Genomic DNA, 25,004 nt, shown 5'->3' with positions numbered 1-25,004 from the left:
AGCCAAGAACCAACATCTCATTGACCAGCACCTGTCATCTTATTTTCTGGACCACTTTCCCCCAAGACTGGAAAGGGGGGAAATGCATGAGGCGGAGCCTGTGGCCAATTGTCCAATAAGGCATCTGTTCCCATGACTCTGAGTTCTATTTCCCATGTGAAGGCAGGGAAGCAACCTCATAGGCTGTGAGTTGCAAACAGCTGCTCTCCTGTCTTTGAGATTCTATATTTAGAGCTCTGCCCAGATACAAACGTTTTTACCAGCATCCAATCCGCAATCTGGTCCATGGATTGCTGCAGACACCTGCGGATTTGCAGGACTCTAAGCACAGGAACCAAATAGAAAATTAAAAACACTTGTAGAGAATCTGTAAAAAAGAGAAATTCTGTCCCCAGTTATAAGTCTTGGTGGGCAACAATGGGCTTTGGGAACTTATGCAGGGCTTGAAGGATGGGGACAGATGCAAAAAGGTGGCCTAGCAAAATTAAAAGATGGAACCTGGGTTCATTGGAAAAAATGTTGGTGGGGGGCCCTGTCGACTGACCCAGACCAACAGCCATCCAAGCAGTCCATGGGCAAGGACCACAGCACCTGTCACTGTATGGTGAGAGCAAGCATCTGGCAAACCCAAAGCCAGAGTAGTGCCTATAAAACTAAGTGCAGAGGGGAAAGAATTAGCAAGTGATTTGATGAGGTTGGTGGATAAGATAGAGCAGCTCGAGAGGGGGAAGGCCACAATTTTTTGGGTGGGGGCAAATGAAAGAATATAGATATAAACGAGCCCGTTCACACCTAGAATGGATGGATTAGTACCTGGAGTTGCCCAGAACTGGAGCAGCAAAGGGCACTCCTGAAATTCATTTGGTGTGCACACAAAAGCCAAGGACATGGAGGAGAACGAGTTCTTGTTTTGCAGGAGCAGGTAGCAACTCCATTCTCCTCTCAGAGCCCAGGATAAAAAGCAGAGGTCCTGGTTCCCAATCTCTCTCTTTAACCTAAGGAACCCCACTTCCCTCAGAACTAATAATACCACCTCTCAAACATTCTATCCACTTTGTTTGCTAAACTCACTGCTGTTGCCTGTAATTTTAAATGGATCTCACAATAGTAATTAATCTCTCTGCTTCCCTACAATGCTTTCTTCTCACTTTGTTTTTAAAAGTTAGAACCATTACAAAAGCCCTACATCACAGAAAGAAATGGAACAACTGAAAAAAACAAAAACCCAAACAAAATCATAATGCTTACGTCGGTAACTTTACTTTAAATAAATCAATTATTTTAACCTTTCAGGCCTGCAACAGCTGAAAAACACTGCTACAGGCTGGAGACAACAGTTCAGCAGAAAAGGACCTGGGGATTACAGTGGATGAGAAGCTGGATATGAGTCAACTGGGTGCCCTTGTAGCCAAGAAGGCTAACAGCATATTAGGATGTATTAGGAGGAGCATTGCCAGCAGATCGAGAGATCTAGATTATTCCCCTTTATTCAGCTCTGGTGAGGCCGCATCTGGAGTATTGCAGCTAATTCTGGGCCTCCCATTACAGAAAGGATGAGGCCATATTGGAGAGAGTCTAGTGGAAGACAAGAAAAATTATTAGGGGGCTGGAGCATCTGATTTAGGAGAAGAGGTTGAGGGATTTGGGCTTATTTAATCTACAGAAGAGTGAGGGGGGATTTGATAGCAGCCTTCAGCTTCCTGAAGGGGGATTCCAAAGAGGATGGCGAGAGGCTGGTCTCAGTAGTGACAGATGGCAGAACAAGGAGCAATGGCCTCAAGTGGGGGAGGTCTAGGTTGGATATTAAGAAAACTATTTCACTAGGAGGATGGTGAAGCACTGCAATGGGTTACCTAGGGAGGTGGTGGAATCTCCATCTAGAGGTTTTTAAATCCCAGCTTGACAAATCCTTGTCTGGGATGATTTATTTGGGGTTGGTCCTGCTTTTAGCAGGGGGTTGGACTCAATGACCTCCTCCTGAGGTCTCTTCCAACCCTCTGATTCTGAGAAAAGACTTGTTTCTTGAAGATTTGGTTGCTAAGTAACAGAAATGCTAACTCTGCTTCTAATGCTAGCCACTAATATTTGAAACCTGACTTTTCCTTGTTTCTAAATATATACTTTTACCTTAGAAATGCTAATAAAGTAATGGAAAGGGACTAAATTAAGACAAAGTAAGAAATTCAGGAATATCAATTCTTAACGTGAGCTGAACTCTGCTGTGCAGCTAACAACAGCTCCCAGACCAGCAGCACTATCATCATCTGTCAGGACCTGGAGGTGTTGACCAAGCACCTGCTAAGCCTTTTAGTTCTCATCTTTCATGGCTCACTCAAGAGAGGAAGAACCATTTTGCCCTCCTCGTTATATCCATTGCTTCCACATGTTGCCTGAACTATTCTGCATTGTCTGCTTATTTTAAAATTCCCAGTTAACATTCTGAGGTTTGATTGGTTCTCATCCCAAGACCAAATCCAGTGTTACTAGAATTGCTGTTTAACTAGGAACCCCCATTTCAGCACTCACATTTTATTAACACAGCCTTGTTACAAACTCTTCAACCGAGCAAGGGAAATAGAGTACAGACCGAGATGAGCCTCCATACCCTCACACCTTCCCCTGCAGAACAACTTGAAGTTTTAGTTACTGTCTTAACCTCACTATTATCAGCAGCAGCATTGGTAGCCACCCTGGCATTGCCTAAGAGGGACAGCTGGATAGATGTAAATATATTGACACCAGTACGGCCAATGCATATTCAGTAGAGGGTTCAGCCCCTTTTCCTTACGTGTAGCGCCTTACCCTGCTAATGTTGGGATGCTCTTCTCCAAGAAGTCATTCATCATTTTACCTCAATTTTAACATTTACGTCAGTTGGCTACCAGGGCATTCTTTGTGGTGAGACATCTGCTGATGTCCCTAACTGAAAATTCTCCAAGCCAGTACAAACTAGCATTTTGTGGTTACCTGTCAGCAATTTAGTCATTACATCATTCTGTCTTATACTTTCTGATCTAGACTTAGTTTTGGCTAGCTACTTATGCTAAGGCTTTTCAGGCCTTATGCCTTTATTGGTTCAGTTACACTATTTCTTGCAGGTCCTAAGGCCTCTAGGTTCATTGCCTTTCTGCCTCAACTTCTACCTATGAACCTAGACCTACAGACTACACCTGTGTAGTATGAAGTTTCTTGTTCCTCTTGGTTGTTTTAAATGTTGCCACCAACATATTTTCTGACTGAAGGAGGAAGTGCTTCTCCCTTAGGGAGGGCTGGAATCTTCAGAGCTAAGCTGATCATTTTCAGCAGAAGAAGATTTTTGCAGTGAGTCTTTTCCTCCTCAGCATAGAGGCCCTGAGCTTTTTGGGTCCTCAGGCCAGCTCCCCAAATCTCCAGTCTGGCATCAGTTCTGAGAATAAAGGTTCTGGAAAGCAGCTGGACACGACTTTGCAGATGTTGTCATGGACTGAACAAAACTGTAAGGAATTGAACATTTGGGCTGGAACCAATACTTGATCTTTCCCTGCATTCCAGGGAAGGGACCACTCCTTCAGAAAGGCTTGAAGATACATGGTGTGCCCATGGAGAAATGCCTGTGCTTGACACCGGCAGGTGGAGGTATAATGCTATGGCAGGATCTCTGCAGCTCTGGAGTAGGATGATAAAATCCTGGATTTTCTGAAATCTCTTCCCCCAAGGTGTCTCTTTCTGCCCACCCCACTAGATTATTCTGATGGACAGAAGCAGGGAACTCTTATTTGCATTGGTGACACAAAGAAATCCAGAACACGGTCTTATGGCACTGCAATGGAACTCTGATCAGTGTCCTCCATCGATGGGTTGGCTCCCAGCAACCTGCATCTGTTTTTTTACAAAGGTAGTTGTGATAATACACTGGGGGAAGAGAACAGGCTAAATGCAAGTACTTGGTGGTTTTTCCCCTGAGTAGCCCTGTGATAGTAGATTCAGATGTATATCTCCATCAGACTCTGAATTCAAGAAATGCCCCTCCCTCTCCTCCTGCACGGGGATGACGACGAGAGAGGCCAGCATCTTTATTTAAAACTTAAGTTTTCTTCATCCACTTCTGGAGTCTTTTGAGGTCAGGAATGACTGACACACCCCTTGGCTACATCTTATGGCAGCTTCCGGGTGTTCACACTGCACACGTGTTCTTCGCAAGTAAAATTTACAGTACAGTGTCGGAAAACAGGGCTTCTTCCAGAAAAGTTATTCCTCTCCCCACGAGGAATAAGCCCTCTTGCGCAAGAGGGCAGTGTAGACAGGCAACTGAATTTCTTGCGCAAGAAACCCCTATGGCTAAAATGGCCATCAGAGCTTTCTTGCACAAGATAGCGTCCACACTGCCATAGCTGCTCTTGCGCAAAAGCACATGCCAGTGTAGACGTGCTCTTGTTGAAGACTTTGCGCAAGAACTCTTCCGCAAAACAGTTCTTGCACAAGAACCTGCCAGCGTAGATGTAGCCCTTGTGTTTCTGAACCATGAAAAAGACGGATGAGAACCCAGAGAACCTTTCTTTTATGAAAACATTATCACTCCCACATCCAGGTGGCATTTTTGTTCCTGCTCAAGTTGTTTTATGGGGTGTTAGAACTAGATGAGTGGATCAAGAATGGATGGGATGGGGCCCTGAACTTGAGGGAGGTGGCTATCTTTGGCTCTTTCTGAAAATGACTCCTCTAAGAAATGGGAAATTATCCCCTGCTTTTAGTTCTAGGCAGAGGCCTATGTGATATGGGTGGGTCTTGACTTTCCCCACAGATCTCAGTTCCACTATTTTCCCTTGTACTCACGCCTGGGGCTGGTCATGAGTCTGGGAAACACTGTTTGGATTTTGATGCAGCCACTCACCTGCCATCTTGTTTTTCTCCAGAAGCAGGGTGGGGGCTGTACATTTGGCCAAGAACAGGACCTGCTTTGTGTAAGCAGCTACATTCCAGGGTGGTGCCCAGCTAGTAGGCAGGAAGCCATGGCTTGGGCGGAGATCCTCGCTGCATCAGATACACACAGTTGCTAGGGAGGGCTTTAAAATGGAATCCAAGTCAGGGTGATCTCTGTCCTTGTGAGCTTTGAGATCTTCCAGCCAGGAGGGAGATGCTCCTGCAGAGCAGGTATCTGTCGGGGATGCTCTGAGGGCACTGGAGGAGGCTTTTAAAGTCCTTTTTGAAAGTGGCCTACAGCTTTCTATCCATGGGGTCTTTAGGACTGACCTTTCCCTCTGAGAGGAGCGATCATTGCTGGCAAGGGACACGACAGCATTGTCTGCCTTCGGGACCTCAGCCATGGAGCCCTCTGGCTCTTGAGTGCTTTAGAGGCTGAGGTTGCCTTTGTTAATACACTTGCTCTTGTCAGGCTTGTTCCATTCACCCCTAATCACTTCCTGAAAGAAGAGCAGGGATATCTCAGCCCCGGCGAGGAGAGCTGAAATGTCTTATGAGCGCTACTCTCAGCAGACTGCTCTGGTAGGATTTGAATCACAGAAACAACCTTGTTCCGCTTGTAATTGCTTGAAGTGGGGGCAGGGGGATGGACCCAACCATTGTTGCATTCCTCTTTCCTCTTACCCACACCCACTTGGCTTCAGAGATAGCTTATCTTCTTCAACGGAGGAGTCCTCTGCCTCCCACATCTCAGTATTACAGGCTTCCCCCACGCTTCTGATTTTTTTAAACCCTTGTGCGTGCTTTGCGAGCATAGAAACTCTGTTGTGGCTTTGGTGAGGGATTTTGCAGCTTGCCTCTCCTTGGAGGACAGAGTTCTTCTGAAAGGTCTGTCTCCAACTTCCCCTAGGGTCCCATTCCCCTCCCCACTGCCAGGATACAGACGGTGGTCAATGCCAGACGCACCACGAGAAGTGAGCAGAGAAGGCATTCATGAGTGATCCAGCCGTGTTCACTCCCAGCTTCTGGCAGTGGCAGTCAGAGGTTAGGGACACCCAGATCACGGAGTTGCATCCCTGCCCATCTTGGCCATGGATGGACCTCCTCCTTCTCTAATTTTACTGGAGCTGGCACTTCTCAAATGCTAAAGCCTAAACTATGGCAATTCACACTGCTTTTGAATACTTGGTCATTGGGTTCCTACCTGGAAATACCCTCAAAATTAATTTTCCTGTTCTCAAAGTATTGATAATGGTGCTCTATCACTGCTGTGAAGTGCTTTAAACTTTAGTTAGAGCTTTAGGTCCATCCATCTAAATTTAAAAGGCCGTAGAGCAGTTTTTAAACTAAGAGATGGGGGAAAGCCGATTGGTGCGGAGATGCATGTAAATCGGAGGGAGACTTCTCTTAGAGGAGAATCCATTGATAGAGATTCTCTAAGCTGTAGTCAGAAAGAGAGGAGGGGAGAGGGCAAACCATGGGCCAGAGCAGACAAACAACCGCATACAAAGGAATCCAATGCATCAGGGAAGGGCAGACAAATAACCAGTGGCAAATTTTTAAAGTGCTTGTACACAAATGCTAGGAGTCTGACTAATAAGATGGGTGAACTAGAGTACCTCGTATTAAATGAGGAGATTGACATAATAGGCATCACTGAAACCTGGTGGAATGAGGAAAATCTGTGGGACACAATCATACCGGGATATAAAATATATAGAAAGGGATAGAGCAGGCCGGGTGGGTGGCAGAGTGGCACTGTATGTGAAAGATAATGTAGAATCAAACGAAATACAAATATTAAGTGAATCAACATGTTCAATAGAATCGCTATGGATAGTAATTCCATGCTCCAATAATAAGAAATTAGCAGTAGGGATATATTACCGACCACCTGACCAGGACAACGATACTGACATTGAAATGCTAAGGGAGATTAGAGAGGCTACCAAAATAAAGAACTCTATAATAATGGGGGATTTTAATTACCCCCATATTGACTGGATACATGTCACCTCAGGAAGAGAAGCAGAGATAAAATTTCTCAAGGTCTTAAATGACTGCTTCTTGGAACAGCTGGTGCAGGAACCCACAAGGGGAGAGGCAATTCTCGATTTAGTCCTGAGTGGAGTGCAGGATCAGGTCCAGGATATAACTGTTACAGGATCGCTTGGGAATAGTGACCATAATATAACAACATTCAACATTCCTGTGGTGGGAAGAACACCTCAGCAGTCCAGCACCCTGGCATTTAATTTCAAAAAGGGGAATTACACAAAAATGAGGAGGTTAGTTAAACAGAAATTAAAAGGCACAGTGACTAGAGCCAAATCCCTGAAAGCTGCATGGAAACTTTTTAAAGACACCATAATAGAGGCCCAACTTAAATGTATACCCCAAATTAAAAAACATAGCAAGAGACCTAAAAGAGAGTCACCGTGGCTTAACCACCATGTAAAAGAAGCAGAGAGGGACAAAAAGGTATCTTTTAAGAAGTGGCAGTCCAATCCTAGTGAGATAAATAGAAAGGAACATAAACACTGTCAAATCAAGTGTAAACATGTAATAAGAAGAGCAAAAAAAGATTGAGGAACAGCTAGCCAAAAACTCAAAAAGAAATAACAATGTTTTTTAAGTACATTAGAAGCAGAAAGCCTGCTAAAAAACCTGTGGGTCCCCTAGATGATCGAGCTATAAAAGGAGCAATCAAGGACGATAAAGCCATTGCGGAGAAACTAAATGATTTCTTTGCTTCAGTCTTCACGGCTGAGGACGTTGGAGAGATTCCTGAATCTGCACCGTCCTTTGTGGGTGATGAATCTGAGGAACTGTCACGGATTGAAGTGTCATTAGAGGAGGTTTTGGAACAAATAGAAAAACTTAATGTTAACAAATCTCCGGGCCCGGATAGCATTCATCCAAGGGTTCTAAAAAGAACTCAAATGGGAAATTGCTGTGGTTTGTAACCTATCCTTTAAATCTGCTTCCGTACCTAATGACTGGAAGGTAGCCAATGTGACACCAATATTTAAAAAGGGCTGTAGAGGCGATCCTGGCAATTACAGACTGGTAAGTCTAACTTCAGTACCGGGCAAATTAGTCGAAACAATAGTAAAGAATAAAATCGTGAAGCATGTAGAAGAACATAATCTGTTGGACAAAAGTCAACATGGTTTCTGTAAAGGGAAATCCTGTCTTACTAATCTGTTAGAGTTCTTTGAAGGGGTTAACAAACATGCAGACAAGGGGGATCCAGTAGATATAGTATACTTGGATTTTCAGAAAGCCTTTGACAAGGTCCCTCACCAAAGGCTCTTGTGTAAATTACATGGCCATGGGATAAGAAGGAAGGTCTTTTCTTGTATTGAGAACTGGTTAAAAGACCGGAAACAAAGGGTAGGAATAAATGGTAAATTTTCAGATTGGAGAGGGGTAACTAGTGGTGTCCCCCAAGGGTCAGTCCTGGGACCAATCCTTTTCAACTTATTCATAAATGATCTGGAGAAAGGGGTAAGCAGTGAGGTAGTAAAGTTTGCAGATGATACCAAACTGTTTAGGATAGTCAAGACAGAACCAGACTGTGAGGGACTCCAAGAAGATCTCACCAAACTGAGTGATTGGGCAACAAAATGGCAAATGAAATTTAATGCGGATAAGTGTAAAGTAATGCACATCGGGAAAAATAACCCCAACTATACGTACAGTATGATGGGAGCTAATTTGGCTACAACGAATCAGGAAAGAGATCTTGGAGTTATCGTGGACAGTTCTCTGAAAACTTCCACACACTGTGCAGCGGCAGTCAAAAAGGCAAATAGGATGCTAGGAATTATTAGGAAAGGGATAGAAAATAAGACCCAGAATATCTTACTGCCCCTGTATAAAACTATGGTACGCCCACATCTTGAATACTGTGTACAGATGTGGTCTCCTCACCTCAAAAAAGATATTTTGGCCTTGGAAAGGGTTCAGAAAAGGGAAACTAAAATGATTAGGGGTTTGGAACGGGTCCCATATGACGAGAGGTTAAAGCAACTGGGACTTTTCAGTTTAGAAAAGAGAGACTGAGGGGGGATATGATAGAGGTCTATAAAATCATGAGTGCTGTGGAGAGGGCCGATAAAGAAAAGTTATTTATTAGTTCCCTAAATAGAAGAACTAGAGGACACCAAATGAAATTAATGGGGAGCAGGTTTAAAACTAATAAAAGAAAGTTCTTCTTCACACAGCGTGTAGTCAACCTGTGGAACTCCTTGCCAGAGGAGGCTGTGAAGGCTAGGACTATAATAGAGTTCAAAGAGAAACTAGATAATTTCATGGAGGTTAGGTCCATAAAAGGCTATTAGCCAGGGGATAAAATGGTGTCTTTGGCCTCTGTCAGAAACTGGAGAGGGATGGCAGGAGACAAATCGCTTGATCATTGTCTTTGGTCCACCCTCTCTGGGGCACCTGGTGCTGGCCACTGTCGGCAGACAGGATACTAGGTTAGATGGACCTTTGGTCTGACCTAGTACGGTCATTCTTATGTTCATCTTAGGTGTTAGTTGCATTTAATTCAGATGCAGAGTGGGACATTAGTCTTTTAAGATCCATCACCACATTTTGAGGGTGGTTTTCATCTTTCAAGTTGTCAAGTTCACCTCAGGCTCCAGCTACACTGTAACTCTAATGGTGAACCTTCGAGATTTCTCTCTCTCTCGAGAGAAGGGTTTTCCCATTTCACTCCGAGGCCAATAAAACCGTTGCTAACAAATGGCTGTTAGGCTGCAACTTCGTCTAGCAATGAAATGGGGATTCTTTGAAACTGCACGAGCTAGATAGAGTGAGTTCCTATCTAAATGTGATGCAAGGTCTGAGGGTTTTATCCTTAGCAGTTTTTTCTTTCCTCCAAAAAGAAAAACCTTCAGCCCTTTCTGGATCAAATTCTAACACTGCATGATGTCTTTGATTACTATTAATTCCATCTCTTTGCTGTATTGATTTGGGTCAATCAAATAGGTGGATCTCGGTCATATTTCAGTATGAAGTAATTGCAGGAGCTTTTAGGTTACAGGTTAGTGTTGGACAGGGATCATTGTCAATACAAAAGATCTAGTCAGTGCAAAGGGCCCATGTACATATATTATGCTTAATCCCAGACACAGAAAGTCTGGCCCATGTCCCAACATGAATTAAACCAGCCCAGCACAAGTGAAGGGAGTACAGCTGTGATGTTTCTCTTACCTTCCTCAATGAGACATCCCTCCTCTCCTAAGCACAGTTCATCATTTCCCCTCCTCTTGGATGCATTGTCACAGGAAACCAAACTACTGTAGGCTCAGCAGAGACCATAAAAGTGAAACTTCACATACTAGTTTACCACCATATAATCTTGCTGTAAGTGTATTTTACATGAAGATATTAGTCATCGGAGGGGGAGGGGAGAAGAGTTGCAACAAGCCCACCCCATGTCCTCCTGGCCAAATCAGACTCCATTCAAGCCTTTTTCTGGGGCTATAAACAGAGTGGAGAAAAACAATCTTCACATCCAGCTGTCATGATTATGAGGGTTAGCCAGCAGCCTGGGGATTAAGGAGTTAACTACACCTAGCCAGGTGGAGTGACCAGTAGGAATGTAGGTGGGACTTTCAAACTGGAACAAAGGAATTTGGGTTTTTTCCTTTCTCCTTTTGTCTCTCTGAGAGAGTTCTCTGCAGCTACAGAGAGGGATAAGCATGTCTCTCTCTCTCCAAGACACCATTCTTCATTTTCTGTAAGTAGGGTAAAGTTTAGGTAGTTTCGTTAGGCTTTATTGTTTTAAGGGTTGGGTATGGGATCTGAGATCTGGCACTGCTTAAAAGATGTTTGGCTTTTCTTTTTAACTAAGTTCTAGCCCATGGTATAACTCCTCCATGAGTATATTTTGTTACCTTTCCATCTGATCCTTATGCTTGCAACAGGAATATTGTTGTAATAATAAAAGTTTTCTTTTCTTTTTATTAACCTGGCATTGGTTACTTGTGTGTCCTGATTTTTATAATAGGGGTGAGATTTCCCAAATGATCTTTCCCCTAATCTCGTTATTAATATTTGGGTGGTGGCAGCGGAACTTTTATTCCCAAAATCTAGATTTTTAAGATTTTGGGGGAAGTTTTATACCAAAGCCTGGTAGATAAGGCTTTGGGGTACATTTGCTGGCCCCCACTTCTGCATTTATCATGCCAGAGTGGGGAAGGAGCCATGACACCAGCATCAACCAAAATAGTTTCCTGCCCTTCCAGGGTGCACTGCTCAGTCCTTTGCCCTTTTCCCCAGAACGCTGGCGCTCGGATTTCCTCCCCTCAGAGTCCACACTGAGCCAACACCAAATGGATAGCCATTGCTTCCCACCAGGCACAGTGCTCCTGCTTTGCGTCTGCCCTAGCTCAGTTTCAGCCTTCCGAAAGGAGTCAGCCAACCAGCCTCTGTTCACTTCCTTTGCTGTCTGCTATTTCTCCTGACAACCTGACCTCAAACAGCAAACCCTCCTTTATGTGCAAGCTACACGGCTTCCTCCCAGCTGAGCCCACTAAACCTCAGCTGATCCATATCCCTGGGGAGAGGGGTGAAAGCAGCTGAGATGGCACAAGTGTGGTTGGGTCTGACTACCTTTAAAGAGACAGCCTACTTGTAACAACCACCTAAGAAGAGTGAGAGCTTTTCCATGCCTACGTGGACAAAATATCACTAGCCGCCTATTTAACCAAGATTAATTTACAGATGTACATCACTTTTTGAGACTAAGACTGAATCAAGCGCCTGAGGGACAGAACACCTACCTAAATCACTAATACTGGGTATGCATCACCAATTACTAAATGAAACAAAACACAGGACTGTGTAGCACTTTAAAGACTAACAAGATGGTTTAATAGGTGATGAGCTTTCGTGGGCCACCTATTAAACCATCTTGTTAGTCTTTAAAGTGCTACACAGTCCTGTTTTTTGTTCCAGCTGCACCAGACTAACACGGCTACATTTCTACCAATTACCAAATGGTTTCTTTCCTTTTCACTTTTCTTTTGCATTTGGTTTGAATAGGTGTAACATCAGCATTAGTCTTCAATAAAGCTAGATTCTCGCCACTAGCTGCTTTGGGGTTTTAGCAGATAGGCCGGGAATAGTTTTAGTCTAGGAAATGGTCAGAAAATTCAATGACAGAGCTGAATCTGTACAGTGAGCATATAGACTATATTAAGAATTCTAGCCAGTAATGGAAATGGGCAACATCTGGCTTCCCTCTTAAGAATCTGAAAATTCACATCTGAAAATCTTCTACAGGAAGGAGTCAAGTAAATAGGTTGCATTCATGGAATTATAAAGCTGTGTAATCCACTGGGATTTATTGCTCTAAGAGAAAGCAGATTATTAGACAGCAGATATGATAAATAAGAAAAAATATTTCAAATAAAATGGACTAGGGACCAAAACCAAGTCTGTAGCAGTGAAAAGGTAACATACAATAAAACAATTACTTGTGTAAGGAGGTCTGCAAAGTCACTATCATATTTGATTATTTTTAATAACAATCGCAAGTATTTTATGACGTACATCAATTTCACAGAAAAAATTAAAGTTCTTTGTTTAGTGGTACACAAAAAAGCTTTAGAAACTTCAAGTCTAACAAGAAATGGAAGTGTAATTCAGCAAAGTGCACTTAAAGCTGTATGCCAGCAGTTTAAAAATAGCTTGTGAGCTGTTTACTGTTAGGCGACTCCTTAGTCACACAAAGAAACTTGATATATACGCTATTATTTGATTTTTCCTTTTGAAAGAAGCATTGTAGAAAAATAACTGAGCATCAGCCCATTGGCATTTTTCTCGTGTCTCTCTGGCATTTTTAGTGGCTTTTCTTCATATTCTTTTTCACTCACATGAAAATGATTGTGGTAGCAATTACATTTTAAAAAAAAATCACATTAACTCCAAGAGATGCGTTATGTGTGAGTGCATGTGTATATTATATATATAAAAATACACCATATAGCATAAAAAAATCTCCAGATAAACTATTTGTTATTCTCACAGTATTAAATATATCAATTTATTTTCACAGTGGGAATGTCATCTTACTAACTGGAACATGTTAACAATGAAAAGGAGTTTCCATCAGCATGGGACACACTAAACTGTGTCCCAGCTCTTGTATTGTGCAAGCCAGTAGAAAGCAATGCAGATCTACCAAATCTGCTGCTTTGGGGTTTGAAGAGAAGCTAGACTTATTTTCAATTACTCTTGCCCTTAGCCAGGAAGGCTTATTAATACCTTCTGGCAAAATGTGCCATCTTGGAAAATCAATTCAAACGTTGTTAGACTACAGTCAGTGCGCTACACGCTGGGGTGTGAATCTACACCATGCTAGCCTGCTGTGCACTTACGGGCTGCTATCATGGCACTATACAATAACTAATGTGCTTTGATCTACTGCAGTTCAAAAAGTAGCCAATTTATGAAGATCTCTCTTTTATATCTGAGAAGGAAGGATCCAACTCTAAAACGATACGCCCTGCTGGGTAACCCAAAAAAAAGCGACAATTCCCTACCTTGCTATCATTGTCTCGTAAGGAATTGTGGTACACATTTATCATAGCAGGTTTTTTTCCAGTATTTCAGGTATGATAATTTTTTTAAAAAATATATACATGCATACATACACAGAGTACAGGCAAAGGTAAGTCAATCACTTTCCCCGTGACACCAGTTACTTTGTTTCTACTGAATAATCGATATTAATGAAAATTAAACTCAATATCTCCACAGGCCAACTGTACTGCATAGCCAACCAGGCAAAGCCAGGTTTATAAGGTATGCTAATAGATTCTCCCTTCATCACCTTCGCCCAATTGTTGTAACTACAGAAACATATTAAAATTAAGTCATGTATGTAAAAGATCTGCTGTATAAATAGAATACACAAAGCAAGGTTTATCAAGGCCAGTAAGGAAAGACTTCATCAGAATAATGAAAAGCCAGAGAAATATGCCAATACTGGAATTACTTGGTTTTACAATATTTTTGTCTCCTTGGTTAGTTGTCATTGAGTGTCATTTCATCTAACTTATACCTTCCTTCGGTTGCGAGAAGAAAAAGGAGTAAGAAAGCATTTAAGCTGAATGTGTTTTAGGATAAAAGTTTTAGAAAAGTAATCCAATTGGGATGACAGTGAAATGCTTTCTATACTCATTTTAACTGGTAATTGAGGACATGAGTTCTTGTACATGGCCTTTTTTAAACCCAATGTTCCCCCCACCGAAGACAAGGGCAAACTCTCTTTCACTTCAAAGAGCAGTGTCGAGAATCCCTTTGTGCACATTCGTTACATCACAATCCTTCCTGTGTGTGTGATATATCTCCAAGACTAAAAAATGAATTATCCAATTTCAGACAAACATTTGGCAGGTAGTGAAGATTATTCTACATAAATGAAAGCAATGACCATAGTGTTTTAGACATAATTTACTATTTCCCAGTCCATATTACTGGATTTACTCTCCTCCTTCCATGAGTAATCTGATCTCTTCACTTTTAGAATTTACATAGTCCAACAACCAATTAGGTAGGTGTATAAAATTTCAATAAAGATCTACCCGTAATTTGCTGGGGTTTTGTAAATCACTGTTAGCTTGAGAGCCAGAAAAAAACCAACAATCCCAACATTTGCTTCTTGCCACAAGAATTTGGCATAAAGAACGGCAAAGAACAGAGATACAGCCTACAAGAACTGACATTCAAATGCAGATACAGGTTACCCATTTTTATCTGTCTTTCCAAGGTAAATATTTTAGCATGAGGACTTCCTAACTCAGCAAGACTTTGTATTTCATTTGTTTTGACAAAACACAGGAAAAAGAGGAAGAGAAGGAGATAAAGACATGTGTATGTACATCTTATTTTTCATGTTTAGGACCAAAGGCATGAATACTTTAGCTACAGATGGTTTTAATAAGTCTAAATAAACACTGTAAAATAAAATCAAATAAAGCCATCAAAGGAGAGCAGCAATTTCTTTGATTAAGTCCCCTTGTTCTTTTTTGTGCTTTGAAAAGAGAGACTCCTCTGGAAAAATCTATGGAAGAGTCTTCACCTAACTCAATTTTTATTAAGACTTTCAGAAGAAATATGTTAATCTAGATAATTAGCTAATCCACAGTGTGTGAGACAGAGTTAGGGGAAACACTCACAGCATCTGTATATACAATTCATTCATCCATCATTTGTTTCTCAATTAGAATTTGGCTTTTTTGTGCAAAACATCCATATTCAAAACAAGCTATACCTTACTGAAATGAACCCAGAATGTGAGATTTTTTCCATCTTGTGTCTAGTTATTTACACCTGTGAAAAATGAATGTGAAATGGACATCATACCACCATTCAGATTTATGTTCACTTTGCAGCAGGTGTGACTAGACACGAGATGTAAGAAAGTAGAAAAATCAGGTCCCATATACAGGTAGTATTTTTACAACTATAATTCAATCATGTATTCACCATGTGCATTAGCAGCACCAGCCCATCATGACACACTCGATACTGAGTTTTTAGCAATATCATGTGCACCTGTTGGCTAAGAGGTACTTTGTAGCAGGAAGTAAGTCCTGTCTGTAAGGCCTTGTGGTGTGAAATGCAATTTACTGACAGAATAGTAATCAGCATCTGCAAGCTACTAGCGGCTTACTGTGTCTCTTCCGAAACTCTGCAGTTTCACGGTATAGCTTCGTCATAGCTCAGTGCATTTAGCAGAAACTTTTACAAAATAGACTAAGTACAATAACAGATTTGTCAGAACTTAAAAGAATATTATGTGACCATTTCATAGTTATGTTTAAAAACAGTCTCTGAAGGTATACACAGATTTTGTTTGGAGTAAAAATCCAAGAGAAAAAAGTAGTATTTTCAGATGCAAGCCCTCATTAATAACAGAATAAAACTGATTTGTAATCTTTTAAGTGTTTGTGTGCGCTGCCCATATTACTGATGATCTAATATACTTCTCCTGTGCTAGACATGTCATTCAGGTAAACCAGGCCCTCTTGTCAAGTGTACTGGGTAGTCTTCAAAGTGCTGCGAATGCTGGATGCTTCCCTGCTACTTGGTTACTCATGATTTTATCTAGCAAACCAATATATTCTCTATATCTTTAGTTTTTAACTGTAGATTTTCATTTTCCTATTTTACATTAATGGCACTTACTGTAAAAAAAATTCATGTTCAGGCATAAAAACTGCCTTTCTACTTGTGCACCAGTTCTTAAGTCACGGCTGTGCACTGAAAACTTGAGACAGACAATCCTTTGAGAAGTAGGTGTCTCTGTTAGGATTAGAAAAGACCATTTTCATTTAGAATGCGGAGGTGGAAGAATTTCCAGCAGATCATGGATACCAGCACATATATGTTATCTCAGGTCTATTTTGGATTCAGAGATAGTCTAAGGTTTGGCTCATTGAAGGATTCCATTCCATCGGACTAACCAGATGCATTAGGGCAAACCTTCCCCATAGCTTTCCCCCAGCACTACCTGTGAGCAGAAAGGCCATGTGAAAATGTGTAACAGGATATTTCAAGGCTACAAAGTCAGTGGCTGAAACGATAGCTCACATCAGATTCTTCTGCTCTGGAAGTGTGCTGTCCTATTGAAATTCTTCCTCCATTTTTGTGTTTTGTATTATACAAAACCACATGATTTTAATGGGGGGGGGGGGGAAGAGAAGAGCTGAGCATGCAGTACCAAAGCTGAAGAAACTCTATGAAAACTCAGTTTCCTGTTAATTCAACCAGCAGGGGTAGATGACTGTTTTGCGGGGCCCCGGGCAGCATAACTCCGCGGGGCCCCCACTTTGCCACGGTGCATGCGCCACGACGCCATGGCGCATGCGCGGGGCTTTTTTAAGCGCGGGGCCCGGAGCGGCCGCCCCATTCGCCCTGCCCTATATCCGCCCCTGTCAACCAGCCACATTTTTACACCATTTAAAAACCCCAGTTAAATAGTGCAGAGAGCAAGACAGATTCTGGTGGAAGCATTTACTGTTTGGAAGGAAATGGAGCTGCACCAAAGGGGTCTAACTCTAACGTCTGTTGCTGCGGGGTCTGCTGTGTTGTTACACTCTGCACAACTAGTTCTGTGAAGGGTACTGCACCAAAGTCATCTGTTTTTAGCCCATCACCACTGTGTACAGTTCCATGCAAGGAGCTCTGTCTAGGTCTCCCAGGTACTACTATGTTATGGTCCCCACGGTTGTCACCCAGTCCTTGATGTTGTGGGTGCCGCATCAAGTCTGGTGGGTGGAAAGGTTTGGCCCCAAAGGGGTCCAGCAAATTCTCATCTGCTTGCAAAGGGTTACCTCGATCTTTAGTGTCCGTCAGTGTAACGCTTATGTTTTCCTTGGAGTCCGAGATCGTTAAGAATTCGTTGCTGCTTTGGGAGTCTCTGCGGCCAGTTTTTTTATGCCTACGGGCTCTCTCTGGGGTGCGATAGCTGGGTTTTGAAGCCTTCTTGGTGCTGGTCGGGGTGCCATGGTGGCGTTTCCCATTGCTTTTGGGCACCTCCTGTTTCATGCGTCTTTGGCGGGAGGAGAGTTTCTGTAGATTCCGCTGCTGCTTCACCTTCTGTTGCTGCTGGCTCCCAGTAATGTCCTCAAAGGGGACAAGCCCAAACAGGTCCTCTCTGCTCTCGCTGCTCTTTGGGGTGGGAAGAGGCTGGAAAGGTGTGCAGCCAAAAATATCCACACTTCGGGGAGAAGTAGGGGAGGTCTGAGTCTCAGCTCCTATGACCTGGCCATCTGGCTGAGCTACTTTCTTGCTGAATGGGGCCTTGGTGAAGACATCAAAGTCATCCTGCTCTTGCCTCAAGCTGAGAAAAGCAGGCTGAGGAGAAAAAGCTTTGTCATTCTTTTCTCTTAGCTGAGTTTGCTGAGTCTGAATAGCAAAGGGGACAGCTCCAAACACATCAAACTCTTGATCAGGGCTCACCTTGGCCACCGTACTTGGTAATTCAGACAAGAAAGAGAGTGCTACACTGGGTTCTCTGCCTTCACCAATGCCACCCGCCTCTCTGTATCTACCACAAGGGATCCCTTCCATGGGTTTTCCTTTAGCGCGATCGGAATCTGAATCAGAACTCTGCTTTTCTTCCTCCTCTTCCTCTGCCTCATCTTCAGAGTCCATAAGGAGAGGCCGATGGCCGAAGTTCTCCGGTTCTGTATCATTGTCATCATTAAAGTCTCCATGATCCCCCTGTAAGACATCTTCCTCCTCCTGCTCCTCGTCTTCTTCACTGCTTTTGGGAGAAGGAGGATCAGATTCAAAGTCACTCTCGGACTCATCACTTCCTTTCTGCACTTGTCCCCCTGCAGTTTTTCTTCCTGGAGGATGCTCTCTGGAGGCTTGACTTGATTTTTCTGCCATGGTGGGGCTCCCTAAATTATTTTCTTGACTGCTGGCTGAGTTGTCAGTGGTCTTTCCTGGTGATCCTGCAGTGCCAAAAAAATAAAAATAAAAATAAAAACTTTAAATTCGCTTTTACAACAAACTTAACGAGAAGCTAGATAATTTCATAGAGGTTAGGTCCATAAAAGGCTATTAGCCAGCGGATAGAAATGGTGTCCCTGGCCTCTGTTTGTCAGAGGATGGAGAAGGATGGCAGGAGACAAATCACTTGATCATTGTCTTCGATCCACCCTCTCTGGGGCACCTGGTGCTGGCCACTGTTGGCAGACAGGCTACTGGGCTAGATGGACCTTTGGTCTGACCCAGTATGGCCGTTCTTATGTTTTGTTATTTCAAATACACCATACATCCATGCTGAAGGGTTGCAGGTGCATTCAAATATGCCTCTTGTGTAGTTATTCACAGAAGAGAGACAAAGTCCATATAGGGTTTCAGCTTTTGATGGGATGTTAATAAAATAGGTTCCCTGTCAGATGCTGGTGCCCTTAGGTTACTCCTGAAAAGCTTATGGCTCAATTAATGAAGAAAAAAAAAGTACCAGATGGTCCATTCAGTATGCATTTTTGTGCTCGTTTCCAACACTAATGCATGAGTGCAAGCACTGGCATAGTCCAGATAGGTATTTTCAGCATGGTGTTAGAAATCCAGCTATACCAAGGTTTTACAGTACAGTATTGAAAAGGCTGGAGAGGGGCCTACATTAACACTTACATTGGTCATGGGACATTTGTGCCTGAAAGAAAATCTCCATAGTGTTTAAAATGGTTGCAGCAGTGGGTGATCTGTCTACACTACTGCCGTGTCTACACTAATCAAAAGATCGCTGCTGTTGTGATCAATCTTCTGGAGTTTGATTTAGCAGGTCTAGTTAAGACTTTCTCTATCAAACTCAGACGGTGCCCCCTTCTGGTACTCCTGCTTGTGCGAGGAATAAGGGAAGCCAAGGTACATCGACTCCAGCTATGTAATTAACATAGCTGAAGTTGCGTATCTTGCTTTGACGTTCCCTGTGAGTACAGATTTGGCCTAGGACTCAGCATTGTTAATGCTAGGGAGGCTGAAATGATGGTGGGACATTTTTGGAAACTTTTAGGGACATACATCCAAAGTGCTTGTCTTGCTGTTTCAGACTGGTTATACTCTGAAAAATCATGTTCTAAACTGACATTGTGAGGTTCCATATTCATTTTCTCTCAGACAGTTTACAAATCAAGAAAGGATCTTAAAAAAACAAGCCATCTGTGGGGGAGCCTGAACTACCCTGCCTTGGCAATAATTGATGATGTCTGTCCGCCTTGTCCAAAGTGCAGCTTTCTGGCCTGTTTCAAATCTGGTATAATAAAGCACGCAGCCAAGGCTGGGTTAATAAGGAAAGCTGTGAAAGTCAGGAATTGTTTTGCATAACAATGCAGATTAAGCATGGTATGCAAGACCACGTCAAGAACACACAGGACAAGCGGCCTTGTACTGGTACTCATTTCTGATAAGCAAAAAGTACAGATGCAGCCATGAAACTGTGAACTATGCACATAGCTGTAACATCCTGAGCAGCAGGATGTACCCCAGATAGGGGCATTTTATGAATCCTACATAATACATAATCAATTGGTAAATATGATTAGAATGACCAAGTCTCTCTGCTATAAATTGGGTTTAGGAAGAACAAATGGTGGGAGGGAATGGGCAGGATCAACCCACACGTCCTGCTTAATGGAACTAGAAGTGATTAAGCCCTTCACACCGGCTACATCAGTGGTGGCGTTCCTATGCGTGGGAAAAGACGGAACCACGACCTCCTCCCTGGCACTGTAGGTAGCATACAGCTGAAGTGTAAGTGAATTAGGGTTTATTATTGTATATAGTAGATCTTTTAGTAACTGCTTTTGCATTGCTTTGCACTGTATTAACTGCTATAGAATTTATAGTATTTAAGGTTTAAATTGTATAGGAATTGTTGTTAAGACTTGTACACTTAATCAACTGTATTAACTGCTTAAAGCTTGCAATAAATAAGAAAGTGGTTAAGTAGCCCTGAAGTGTACTGGCTTCCCTTGGATTTAAAATAAATCGAACCACGTGACACCATCTCAATTTAAGGTCTGAAAAATCAGTCTGTTCTTGCTCTGACATCATCATCCCACCCCATTAAGATTCTGCAGTTAAAATGCAGCTGACACTTCCCCTTTTGAAGAATGATGCAGAATAGGGAGCCAACTACTGTTTCATGAATATATTTGGCTTGGTAATGTTAGAAGTAGAAAAAAAATTTCATAGAAACATAGAACTGGAAGGGGCCTCGAGAGATCATCTAGTCCAAATCCCCTGCACTCATCACAGAACTAAATATTAATGAGCCCATTCCCGACAGGTCTTTCAGAACAGCTTCAAGTCTGCTTACTTTACCGTTTCAGTAACATATTTGGAGAGAGAGAAAAGAATAATATAGCAATAAACTGTTACAATCAACTGAAGAAAGGCTTTTCACTTCAATAGTATATACATTGTCAAATAGCCTATTCTCCCTAGAACATAGATCACATTGTAGCTGCGTCATTTGAGTACAACAATAGAATGGTCGTAATAATAATGCTGATTAGTGCAGTTGCATGAGTACTCAAACAGTGAAATTCACCTTTTCCTGCACATAACGTAAGTAATAAGGTTTGTGTGGTGAAGTGCACAAGGGACAAAGGGGTGGGGGGAATTCAGTACATCAGTAAGCCACACAGGTGCAATGCAGACCCACCGCACAGCCACCAGAGGTATTATTTATACAGCACCACAATATGATGAACAATTGGTGAATGTGTGTCTGAATCAGTATATATATATATATAAGCATATGCAAATTCTCTATGAAAGAGCCAGCAAAAGCAGGTCCTTGAACACTACCACTTACTTATGAAACACTATTTTGTTACTTTAAGAAGTCATTATGTAATCCGATGTGGGATTGTGTGCAGTTAACTATAAGCAGAGCTCTCAATCACCATGGAGCAGAAATCTATTATTGCTGCACTCCCTCAGGGGTTAGCTTTGCCCCAGCATAACTTCAGAGCTCCACTGTTGCAGATAGGAGTGCCACTGCAGTTTAGTATCTGCCTACTGGAGCTTCACTCTTTTCTGCTGGCTTAGCCAGCCTGTATCTGAGGGAACACTGGTCACCTGAACCTCTGATTTTACATAGGTATCATGTGTCTCTTGAGACCTTTGTAAAATCCAGAGTTCAATTATAGTAGCAATATTTTGGTATCTTAGAGCAGTCTCCTTTTATCCCAAAGAACATCCAAACAGTTTATTTTCTCTCTCACACACACTATGGAGAATATTTATATCTTTGGATACAGATTTTTTCACACCACAGAAAAGATTGCTTAATAAAGAGAAATCTCATGTTTATATTAGAGCTGTCAAGCAAAATTTTAAAAAAAAAATCATGACTAATCATGCTACTATAATAGAATGCCATTTATTTAATTAGTTTTTGGTGTTTTCTACATTTTCAAATATATTGATTTAAATTACACCGCAGAATACAAATGTTCTGTATTTTTATTACTAATAATTGCACTGTAAAAACAAAATAAATAGTATTTCTCTATTCTCCTAAGTACTGTAGTGCATTCTCTCTTTATCCTGAAAGTTGAATTTACAAATGTAGAATTATGTATAAAAAGAACTACATTCAAAAACTGAATAATATAAAAAACCTTAGAGCCTACAATGTCCATTCAGTCCTACTTCTTCAGCCAATTGCTCAAACAAGTTTGGTTACAATTTGCAGAAGACGATGCTGCCTGCTTCTTTTTTTACAATATCACCCGAAAATGAGAATGGGTATTCACATGGCACTACTGTAGCCAGCTATGGAAGATATTTATGTGCCTGATGTGCTAAAGAGCCGTGTGCCTATTCATGCATCAACCACCATTCCAGAGAACGTGTGTTCATGCTGATGATGGGTACTGCTCAATCACAATCCAAAGCAGAGAGGATCAACGGATGTTCAGTTTCCCCATCTGAGTCAGATCCTACCAACAGGTGGTTGATTTTCTTTTTTTGGTGGTTCAGGTTCTGTAGTTTCTGCATCAGAGTGTTGTTCCTTTAAGACTTCCGAAATCATGCTCCGCATCTCATGCCTCTCAGATTTTCAGAATCTTAAATCTTGGGTCTAGCATAGTAGCTATTTTTAGAAATCTCACACTGGTACCTTTGTGTTGTCAGATCTCCTGTGAAAGTGTTCTTAAAATGAAAATGCACTGGGTCATGAGATTGCTATAACATGAAATATATGGCAGAATTCGGTAGAACAAAGCAGGGGATATACAAATTTAGTTAATGCATTATTTTTAACAAGCATCATCAGCATGGAATTATGTCCTTTGGAATGATGGCCAAAGCGTGAAGAGGCATATCAATGTTTAGAATATCTGGCAGGTAAATGCCTTGCAATGCTGGCTACAGAAGCACTATGTGAACTCCTGCTCTTGCTTTCAGGTGAAATTGTAAATAAGAAGTGGGCAGCATTATCTCCTGTAAATAAACAAATTTGTTTGTCTGAGTGACTGGCTGAACCAGAAGTAGGACTGAGTGGACTTGTAGGCTCTAAAGTAGAACACGGTTTTGCTTTTTTGAGTGCAGTGATGTAACAAAACAAAAAAGTCTACCTTTTGCACTTTCACAATAAAGAGACTGCATTACAGTAAAGGGCAAATTCTCTCTTCCCCTCCTCACGCCATTCTCACAGCATTTCATGTATTTTAAAATATAACATTACAGACTTTAAGATGCATGTTTATAATTCAAAATATATTTACATTTTAAAATAAAGACCTTAAAACTGCCCACCTACTTCAGAGATGGGCCAAATCTGTAATTCCCAGCGGAAGGCACTGCTTCTAAAATTGTAGCACAGGAGAGGACAATCAGACTAAAAGGAAAAGTAAGATCTCCTCCAGCTCTTTAGTGTCAGAAGTGTCAAGGGCAGGATTTTGGATCCAAGATAAGCTGTATAGATTGAGCATAGGCAGCAGTAGCCACTAACCAGACGCAAGGGCCATGACATTATATGTCTGTTCCCAGAAGCCACAATATGTACCCTACCATATATTCCCTTGACTCCTCCTTCAAAGGCACACAAGATGGAATCGCTACCACCTGCCACTGCGTCTGACTGAAAACATTTAGCTTGCTGTTCATACATGAATGGTAGGTATACAAAATACTGAACAGGAAAAAAAAAGTCTGTCATGAGCAATCTATGCAGTTTTGTGGTGGCAGGAAACCAGATCCACATGTAAACTCATCTTTCCAATTGCAATAAAATTAGCCCAACCTCATTACAGCTATGCTTCATGAACTGCTTCTTGGTTCAGGTTAATCAATAAGGCCATACATGGGTTGGGTTTTGTATAACTTGAACAGCTCTCTTCTTCTTATGCCTCATCATCTCAACAGAAGTTCTTTTGCCAACAGCCTAATGATGTTCTCATGTATTGAACTAAGGTTGGTTAATTTCAAGAGTCCACTAGCATGAAGCTGCCACTTTTGGGTGAACCACAAGAAATCACTTAACTTTTAAAGCATGGAACAAAACCTCTTTTAGATCAAGCATTTGCTTGACTAACTGATAATCACTGGTGGATTAATAGTCAGCTGAAATGATTTGTGCTGGGGGGATCTGTTTGTACTGTCCACTGCAGGCAGCTGAAGTCAGTAAGATTCTGCATATAATTTACCCACATACAATAGCCTTTAATGCCTAAAAATAAGTCAATCATTGAGAATTGTCAACACCTAACGTAAGTTATGGGTAGAACAGCTGTTTACTGTTAAAGCAATTAACCACTCCTATAATACTGCACTTAACCATGAAAGTCCTCAGCTAAGCAAAATGTATATGTATTTCAATTATAATTTATCTTGAGTGAGGACTAAAGAATTGAGCCCATAATCTTGCCCTCTCTTTTCATAAAGAAAATCAGCACCACCAGAATATCAGCAACTAAAGATTGTTCACAATATAGGGCAAGTTTGTATGTTTATTCCCTTTTTCTGAAATGAATTGCTTAGACTGCGAAAAAAGGTGGTCATTTTCTTCTCTAGTTTCTAACTGGTGAAGATTCTGGTTTATGGTTTGTTCTTTGCCATTCAAGGAGCATGCAATTTTATCAGTCCAAGCATGATCAATATTACCTTTTGATAGTTAAGGGTCTATTTCAGGAAGGAAATAGAACTTGGACTATTTTGTTGCATTCTATAAAAAAAGTACAATAGAATATTTTTTATAACCTTTTCCACTTCTAAAATATGCTCAGAGTTGTAATAAAAATTTAAAAGTAATGTTATTTTTTTAATATGGATTTAAGAACAAAATGACCAGAAACATCAGGTGATTATAGCTTTGGACAGTTTGCTTCTGGTGTTAAACTGCTTCTTATCTGTTCTTAGTTTAAATAGTGCACATTTGGTTTACTATTAAATTAAAATCTGGATTATTTGACTGCATACTTTAGATTTCCCAAAGGTATACCCTTCATGTTGGACTTGATAACCCCATGACTTCCAAATCCTGACATTTCCAATATTTGTTGAGACACTGTAATTGTGAACATGAATGTGATTAGTTTACAAAATGAAAA

General features: G+C 41.5%; 2 protein-coding genes across 6 annotated transcripts in view; one reads left to right on the top strand and one right to left on the bottom strand.

Annotated features, from left to right (window-relative positions):
* Positions 1–7,410, top strand: part of PAQR3 (progestin and adipoQ receptor family member 3) — a 28,832-nt gene extending 21,422 nt beyond the window's left edge. Inside the window, exon 8 of the mRNA XM_075929465.1 lies at positions 1,294–7,410. The gene's annotated coding sequence lies outside the window, so the exon portion shown is untranslated. The remainder of the gene's footprint in view (positions 1–1,293) is intronic.
* Positions 7,411–12,240: 4,830 nt separating this feature from the next.
* Positions 12,241–25,004, bottom strand: part of BMP2K (BMP2 inducible kinase) — an 85,781-nt gene continuing 73,017 nt past the window's right edge. For 4 of the 5 annotated variants that reach the window (XM_075929462.1, XM_075929461.1, XM_075929459.1 and 1 more), the window contains one exon: positions 12,241–18,386. In XM_075929462.1, coding sequence (XP_075785577.1) covers positions 16,939–18,386 — 1,448 coding nt within the window. In that variant the 3' untranslated portion in view covers positions 12,241–16,938. The remainder of the gene's footprint in view (positions 18,387–25,004) is intronic. The other variant, XR_012903971.1, reaches the window with a different exon arrangement.

Source organism: Pelodiscus sinensis, chromosome 5 (assembly GCF_049634645.1).
Source record: "Pelodiscus sinensis isolate JC-2024 chromosome 5, ASM4963464v1, whole genome shotgun sequence".
Classification (NCBI taxonomy): domain Eukaryota; kingdom Metazoa; phylum Chordata; order Testudines; family Trionychidae; genus Pelodiscus; species Pelodiscus sinensis.
This window is presented reverse-complemented; position numbering and strand designations above follow the sequence as displayed.